The sequence below is a fragment of the Sinocyclocheilus anshuiensis genome, unplaced genomic scaffold (assembly GCF_001515605.1).
Source record: "Sinocyclocheilus anshuiensis isolate Anshui unplaced genomic scaffold, SAMN03320099.WGS_v1.1 scaffold284, whole genome shotgun sequence".
Classification (NCBI taxonomy): domain Eukaryota; kingdom Metazoa; phylum Chordata; class Actinopteri; order Cypriniformes; family Cyprinidae; genus Sinocyclocheilus; species Sinocyclocheilus anshuiensis.
In genome coordinates, this window is record NW_015554266.1 from 1,180,743 (window position 1) to 1,189,854 (window position 9,112).

Below are 9,112 nucleotides of genomic sequence, written 5' to 3' on the forward strand. Positions count from 1 at the left end.
TTTAGGGGAAAAATTTAATTCTTGTCTCTCCACTATATCTTTTGTAACGCTTATTCCTAAATACTTAATCTTATTTTTTACTGGGATGTTACATACAATTTTTTCATTTGATTCATAAAGGCACATTATTTCACATTTCGTTACATTTGACACTAAACCAGAAGCAACAGAAAATTAATTTAATTTAATTATTAATTCAAAACTTTTATGGAAAGAAACTCTACTACAATAAGGAATAAAAAAGGGGATTTAGGACAACCTTGACGTACTCCTCTACAAATGGGAAATATTTTATAAGCGTTTGGATATAAATTAATAGAACTATTAATACCTCTATGAAACATTTAAATTATAGAAACAAATCTTTCCCCAAAACCAAAAGATTTTAAAGGGGTCATATGACGTTGCTAAAAAGAACATTATTTTGTGTATTTGGTGTATTGAAATGTGTTTATGCGGTTTAAGGTTCAAAAAACACATTATTTTCCACATACTGTACATTATTGTTTCTCCTCTATGCCCCGCCTTTCTGAAATGTGTCGATTTTTACAAAGCTCATCGGTCTGAAAAGCGAGGTGTGACAACCACATGTGACGACCCCGGGCTGGACTCCGCTTCGTCCACGGTGAAAGCCGATCCGGCGATCCGCCGTTTTAGGTCGGCGTGGCTGACTCTTAACTTTTATAAAGAATATCTCTTTGGATTTGAGACTTTAGTCTTTGCAACTTTACAGATCTTCTTTATGCACCAAGAGCTTGTAACACTCCAAAGAGAAAGGAACAATTTTAATCGCATCATATGACCCCTTTAATGCCCTATACATAAACTGATGCTCAATTGTATCAAAAGCTTTATGGAAATCTAAAAAAACAATTAAAGCCTCTGATTCCACCAAATTTGAATAGTCTAACAAATCCAAAATCAGTCTAATGTTCCAACTTATATGTCGGCCAGCCATAAATCCAGTTTGACACTCATTTATGATTTCGCCTAGACCTTTTTTCAAACGAACGGCATAAACATGAGATAACAGTTTATAATCTACGTTCAATAATGTTATAGGACGCCAGTTATCCAAAATCAAATAATCTTTATCTGGTTTAGGAAGTAGGGTTATTAACCCCTGTTTCAAAGAAGTCGATAATTCATTTGATTCAATACATTCCTTATACATTTCAAATAAAGGGTTTTCAATAATATCCCAAAAGCAGAGATAAAATTCAACTGAAAGACCATCTGTGCCTGGCGATTTATTTTTTTTCATTGAACGAATAGCTGTAACCATCTCTTGCTTCCTTAGTTTTTCATCACAAAGGTCTCGAAACTGAATAGAAATAGATGAGACCGATTGCTTAACTGACTCAAAGAAGTCAGAACATTTATCCATTTCAAATACAGATTCATATAACTGAGAGTAAAAATATTCCACATAATTTGCAATCAATTTTGGATTCGAAGTGAGTACATCATCAATTTTAAGAGAGGAGATCATTTGTCTTTTATAATTTTGCTTTTCAGGTGTCTGCCAAAGTCACATCTGTGTGAACATTTTATGTTTTATTTAACCTGATCTCGGATTTGCAGATATTTTTAATGACATTTGTGACAAAGTTTCGAAAAGGTTCTTTTCTCCCATCACTACTGTACACTAAAGTTTGAATGCCACTGCACTGGAAAACATATCCTAGTCCCTAAAAACCTCACAAACCTCAAATAATAGAAAAACACAACTCTTTAAAATAAAATAAAATGCATTTTGATACTTCGTGGGACTGTAAATGTACGTAATAGAGATGTATCTTTGGTTACTCTGGTAGGAAACCTGTGTGAACTGACTTCACACATCCTCTAAAAATCACTAAAACACTAATAATTGCACAAATGACTCAAGAAAATAAGTTAAAGCACATGCAGAAAAGCGCAATGACTAAGTCTGCAGTTACAGTCTGTGTCCAGTAGAGGACTGCTATTGAAACCGGATGAGTTTCAAACTACTAAACACTTGAACAGTTTCAAACTGGTTTAAAGAAGCAGACAGTTCACACACGTTCATGCGTTTGTTCCTTTTTTTTTGTCATTTAAGTGCGGGAATTGTTCATTACTTAGTTGAAGCTGAACATTTTCTAATGGTGAGAAGTGTTTAACACTTTCAAACTCTTCACACTACATTCTCACTTTCAAAAAAAAAAACTCTGAAAACAAAATGGGACTGCACATGGAGTGTACACCAGTTATGCTGGTGTATACATTATAGCTCACAGCTGTGTGACACACAAGCTTGATTTCCCAAATCACAACATGCACGTTTAAAGCAAAAATGATCAACACTTCAGTCTGTCTCGTGATGACAGACAAATAAATATATACTGGCTTACACATCCAAATGTAAGATTAATAGGTCATTAAACACATACTGGATCACACTCAGAAATAATACAGCAGAAGGACAACAGCCTAAATTGTCTATCTGGGGATGTGATGGCACTAGCAACACCTGTGCTAACTTATAACACTGGTAACATCTGGTACTTTTTCATTAGAACATACTAGAAACATATAGTGTTTCAGCATGCTCTTTTATATATTCCTTTGAGCCCCAGGCTCTTTTGCTCCGCTATCCTGATCTACACAGGGGCGGACAGATGAAGGTAAGACGCTTTATTTGGTCTGCTGAAGCAGGTGCATTGGTGAAGGGTGCGAGAGGGAGTCTGGACGAACACATTCACGACAAGCTTTGAGATCAGACTAGAAGCTGCGGAAGGTGGTCATGTCCTTGGGTTCTTTGCTGGGAACACACCAGTCATCGGCTTCGTGGATGGTTTTATAATGTTTCCAGGCAGATTTGTTGTAAACGGGAAGCCTCTCGATGGACTCAGTGGACAAAGCCTTCAGGGATAAAAAAAAATAAATAAAAATATTATTATTATTATTATTATACCATCATTCAAAATTTGAGGTCAGTAAGATTTATTTATTTATTTTTTTTAATAAGCCTCTTTTGCACCAAGGCTGCATTTATTTGATAGAGTAAAAACAATAATATTGTAAAATATTTGTACAATTTATAATAACTGCTTTCTATAATAATATATTTACATTTTTAATTTATTCCTGTGATCAAAGCTGAATTTTCAGCATCATTACTCCAGTCTTCAGTGTCACATGATCTTCAGAAATCATGCTAATATGCTGATTTGCTCCTCAAGAAACATTTCTGATTATTATCAATGTTGAAAAGAGTTGCGCTGCTTCATATGTTTGTTTCATATTTAAAAGCATTAAATTGAGTCTGTTTTAGGACCATTCAGATTTTTTGCATTGAGACGGACATTTCAAATGTTGGTTTTGTTGTTTTTAATAATATTTTCCCACATTACTGTAAGGGGTGTGCACAAATAGTTGAATATTCGATATGTAATTATTATTCAAAAAATAAAAACACTATTCGAATTTTACTACATTTTGATTTGCTGGCCATAAATGCAGGGAATCCATGATAAATCCTAAGCACACAAACGAAAAGTCAGTTATAACTAAATGCACTGGGTGGCGCTGTGGAGCATGTTAACAAGTTGAGAAATGGTGACAAAAACTTGATTATTAAAAAAATTATGTCTTTCTCGCTAAGCGTCATTTAAATAAACGAATATTCGTTTTTTTTATGAGCCCAAATATTCAAATACAACATTTAAAAAAAAATGCCCATCCCTATTACTGTAATGAGAATGAAATTATTTGCATTATCATAAAAAGAATAGTGAGACAATATCATTAAAAATAATTACGTCAATGCAAAAAAACCTGAAATTAACTTTTTTTATGCAAATAATTATAATAAAAATACATCGTTTTGGGGGGATGAAAACCAGGGGTTATTATTTAAGGTTATGGATACAGACAGAGGTACTCACTCTGATATAAATGACAGCATCTGTGCCGAATCCCTCCATAGAGTACAGCTTCAGGTCTCCTTGGAAATATCTGGCGTAAAGTCTGGAGATGGGCAGCCCATAACCAAAACCAGCCTGAGACCACAACACAACACATGCCATCAACATAGCAGAGATCTATTGTAAATGAACATATTGTGGGTGCTTAAACAGGTCAGTACAGGAAATATGTAATTCAAAACTATGTATTTGCCATTTTTACTGATAGACAAGTTGAAACAGAAATAATGTAGAAAAAAAAAAAACGGGGAGAATGAGATCAAGAAATGCAGGCTCCAACTTGCTACATCATTTGTCATTAGTGGTTCAACGGATCACATATCTCACGGTTCGGATCATATTACAGTATTTCAGCCACGGATCGGATCAGCAAGAAAAAAAATCTATGTGCTTTCCATAAGTACGATACCACAGCAAAAACTCTTAGCCTAAGAAAGTTCAAACATTATTAAAGAGACAAGTGAACAGCCAGTAAAAATAAGAACAAATAGGCTACACAAATTACAAGCATAGATAAATACAACAGAACAATATTACAAATAAGGTCGGTAGTATTCAGATACAGAAATGTACAAAAAAAAAAAAAACGCATAGTGTTCATTATATACATTTAAAAATAGATTCATCTTTGTCAAAAATGTGTTTTGTGGTTTGATGAGCATAATGACAGCAGCAGGTATTATTAGGCTGCTGCCCCTTTAAGACCTGATGCATGGATCTAATAAAGCCTAATGACACACATCCGATTTCTTTCTCAGCTCGTTCACTTAAGACACAACTGACTGCATTTGCCACAATGATTGTCGAGATCGGTATTTTGTCATAATTTTATGTGTATATGCGTCTGTTCAAAGGTAGTGAGTGAAAGAGATATGAATGAGTTCCCTTTTCTTTCGCTTGAATGGTTTAAAATCGCTTTTGTGTGTAAACACGTACAAATGATAAACTTTCACTCTGTTTACATTTTGCAATTAATCTGCGGATCACATGCGTGCCGAACCGTGGGGCTTGATTCGTACGGATCAGCTACGATCCGTTCAGTCACTAATCATGGGTAGAGCGATGATAAATCGATGCAGAACCGATTCGTGGATGGATTCTGAGCTTATATTTTAACAGCAGATGGCATTCTACTCTCGTTTTTATCCACACACTCAAACACTCATGAACAGTGACGACGAGTGCTTATCAGGATCAACTAAACGTTGGATTTTCAAAAGTATGTGAAATATTTAAAGTTAGCGGCACAGAATCTTTAAAATACGTCTGAGAGTTTTACACACCGGTCTGTTATTGTGGCGACATTTCCACGCCCCGAAACGTGACGCTGAAACGAAACGAACTTTGATTGGTTGTTTGACATGTCGGTCAAACGGCTTCATGGGCAGTGTTTGGCCAATGAAAGCTGCCATGGATTCCAGACCTTCAGCCGTCAGTCTGAAGGTCTGGCTACGCGAGACTAGTTCAAAGGCAAATAGTGAATGAGATCGGAAAGATGGTTCAGTTCAGTGTTCGCGCGCAGTCAAACGTGCCTCTCTGCATGTGCGTGCGGCTGTGATAGAAAACAGCACGCGAGTAACGAATCGAGTTCCATTTTACCTTTTCTTTCGCTAGAATGGTTTAAAATCGCTTGTGTGTGTAAACGTGCAATTGATAAACTTTCATTCTATTATGGTTACATTTTGCAATTAATCCGTGGATCACATGCGTGCCGAACCGTGGGGCTTGGTCCGTACGAATCACGGATCAACTACGATCCATTTAACCACTATTTGTCATCCATTTGTCTGAGCATGTAAGCCAATCACTATGCCACAGCTATTTCAACTCTTCAGTTTCTAACCATTAAAAAATGAAAGTGGGACCCTGAGATGCAGACAGTATGTCAGATTTCAGTAAGGTCACACACTGACCAGAGGAGTGGCTCGAGATGTGTCCATCTGAGGACGAGGGGCAGTGGAGTATGTGTATGTAAACAACCTGTCAATCTTCCTCAGCGGGACTCCGCCTCCACGATCACTGACCTATCACAGAACAACACGATTCACATTAAACCGGGTAATAGCCCATAACTGATCAAAGATTCTTACGATATACACTAGTATTAATTTACACTATTTATTTGATCAAAAATGCAGTAAAAACAGTAATACTGCGAAATGTAAAATAATTGTTTTCTAGTTTAATATTTTAAAATAATTTATTCCTGAATTTTCACATCCTTCACCAATCATTCTAATATGCTGATTTGCTGCTCAAGAACCTATTCTTATTATTATCAAGGTTGAAAACAGTATTTGTGGAAACGTGATAGAAAGTACAAAAGAACAGCATTTTTTGAAATAGAATTTGTTTAACATTATTAATGTCTTTACTGCCATGTTTGATCAATTTAATTCATCCCTGCTGAAAGAAAGAAAGAAAGAAAGAACGAACGAAAGAAAGAAAAAGAAAGAAAAGAAAAAGAAAGAACGAACAAAATAAAGAAAGAAGGAACGAAAGAAAGAACGAACGAAAGGGAGAAAAAGAAAGAAAGAACGAACAAAATAAAGGAAAGAAAGAACGAAAGAGAGAAAGAAAGAACGAAAGAAAGAGAAAGAACGAACAAAATAAAGAAAGAAAGAAAGAACGAACAAAAGAAAGAAAAAGAATGAACGAAATAAAGAAAGAACAAACATACGAAAGAAAGAAAGAGCGAACAAAATAAAGAAGGAAAGAAAGAAAGAAAGAAAGAACGAACAAACGAAAGAAAGAACAAACAAAATAAAGGAAAAAGAAAGAAAGAAAGAACGAACGAAAGAAAGAACGAACAAAATAAAGAAGGAAAGAAAGAACGAAAGAGAGAAAGAACGAACGAAAGAAAGAGAAAAAGAAAGAAAGAACTAAAGAACGAACAAAAGAAGAAGAAAGAAAGAAAGAACGAACAAAATAAATAAAGAAAGAAAGAACGAACAAAAGAAAGAAAAAGAATGAACGAAATAAAGAAAGAAAGAACAAACAAACGAAAGAATGAAAGAACGAACAAAATAAATGAAAGAAAGAAAGAAAGAACGAACAAACGAAAGAAAGAAAGAACGAACAAAATAAAGAAGGAAAGAAAGAAAGAACGAACAAACGAAAGAAGAAAGAAAGAAAGAACGAACAAAATAAAGAAAGAAAGAAAGAACGAACAAAATAAAGAAGGAAAGAAAGAATGAACGAACGAACGAAAGAGAAAAAGAAAGAAAGAAAGAAAGAACAAAAGAACGAACGAAAGAAGAAGAAAGAAGAAGAAAGAAAGAACGAACAAAATAAAGAAAGAACGAATAAAAGAAAGAAAAAGAATGAACGAAATAAAGAAAGAAAGAACAAACGAAAGAAAGAAAGAACGAACAAAATAAAGAAAGAAAGAATGAACAAACGAAAGAAAGAGAAAAAGAAAGAAAGAACGAACAAAATAAAGGAAAGAAAGAAAGAACGAACAAACGAAGAAAGAACGAACAAAATAAAGAAGGAAAAAAAGAACGAAAGAGAAAGAACGAACGAAAGAAAGAAAGAAAAAAAGAAAGAAAGAAAGAACGAACGAAAGAAGAAGAAAGAAAGAACGAACAAAATAAATAAAGAACGAACAAAAGACAAAGAATGAACGAAATAAAGAAAGAACAAACAAACGAAAGAAAGAACGAACAAAATAAAGGAAAGAAAGAACGAAAGAGGAAGAAAGAAAGAACGAACAAAATAAATAAAGAAAAAAAGAACGAACAAAAGAAAAAGAATGAACAAAATAAAGAAAGAAAGAACAAACAAACGAAAGAAAGAACGAACAAAATACAGAAAGAAAGAACGAAAGAGAAAGAACAGACGAAAGAAAGAGAAAAAGAACAAACAAAATAAAGAAAGAACGAACGAAAGAAAGAGAAAGAGAAAGAACGAACAAAATAAAGAAAGAAAGAAAAAGAACAAAAGAAAGAAAGAAAGAAAGAAAGAAAAAGAATGAACGAAATAAAGAAAGAAAAAAGAAAAAACGAACAAACGAAAGAAAGAAAGAACGAACAAAATAAAGGAAAAAGAAAGAAAGAACGAACGAAAGAAAGAACGAACAAAATAAAGAAGGAAAGAAAGAACGAACGAAAGAAAGAGAAAAAGAAAGAAAGAACGAACAAAATAAAGGAAAGAAAGAACGAGAGACAGAACAAACGAGAGAGAAAAAGAAAAAGAAAACTAACAAAATAAAGAAAGAACAAACAAAATAAAGAAGGAACGAAAGAGAGAAAGAACGAACGAAAGAGAAAAAGAAAGAAAGAACAAAATAAAGAAAGAAAGAACGAAAGAGAGAAAGAACGAACGAACAAAATAAAGAAAGAATGAGAGAAAGAACGAACAAAAGAAAAAAAGAAAGAACGAACAAAATAAAGAAAGAAAGAGAGAACGAACGAACGAAAGAGAAAAAGAAAGAACGAACAAAATAAAGAAAGGATGAGAGAAAGAACGAACAAAAGAGAAAAAGAAAGAACGAACAAAAGAAAGAAAAAGAAAAAGAAAGAATGAACGAAAAAAAGAAAGAACGAACAAACGAAAGAAAGAGAAAAAGAAAGAGAAAGAACGAATGAATGAAAGAAAGAGAGAAAGAAAGAACGAATGAATGAGAGAAAGAGAGAAAGAAAGAACGAATGAACAAAAGAACGAACGAAAGAGAGAACGAATGAATGAGAGAAAGAAAAAGAAAGAGAAAGAATGAACAAACGAATGAACAAAAGAAAGAACGAATGAATGAGAGAAAGAGAAAAAGAAAGAACAAACAAAATAAAGAAAGAAAGAACGAAAGAGAGAAAGAACGACCGAAGTAGAAAAAGAAAGAACGAACAAAATAAAGAAAGAACGTACAAAAGAAAGAACGAAAGAGAGAAAGAACGACCGAAAGAAAGAAAAAAGAAAGAAAGAACGAACAAAATAAAGAAAGAACGTACAAAAGAAAGAACGAAAGAGAGAAAGAACGACCGAAAGAAAGAAAAAAGAAAGAAAGAACGAACAAAATAAAGAAAAAGAATGAAAGAGAGAAAGAACGAACAAAAGAGAAAAAAGAAAGAAAGTTCGAACAAAATAAAGAAAGAAAGAGAGAACGAACGAACGAAAGAGAAAAAGAAGAAAGAACGAACAAAATAAAGGAAAGAAAGAACGAAAGA

At 33.7% G+C, this 9,112-nt stretch overlaps 1 protein-coding gene across 1 annotated transcript in view; it reads right to left on the bottom strand.

The window, feature by feature from the left end:
- Window positions 1-786: 786 nt before the first annotated feature.
- The window catches only part of pdk1 (pyruvate dehydrogenase kinase, isozyme 1), a 25,003-nt gene continuing 16,677 nt past the window's right edge, over window positions 787-9,112 (bottom strand). The window contains exons 8-10 of the mRNA XM_016464169.1: window positions 5,864-5,974; window positions 3,912-4,025; window positions 787-2,886 (exon numbers count right to left, since the gene is read on the bottom strand). Of these exons, the coding sequence (XP_016319655.1) occupies window positions 2,746-2,886; window positions 3,912-4,025; window positions 5,864-5,974 (366 nt within the window). The 3' untranslated portion in view covers window positions 787-2,745. The remainder of the gene's footprint in view (window positions 2,887-3,911; window positions 4,026-5,863; window positions 5,975-9,112) is intronic.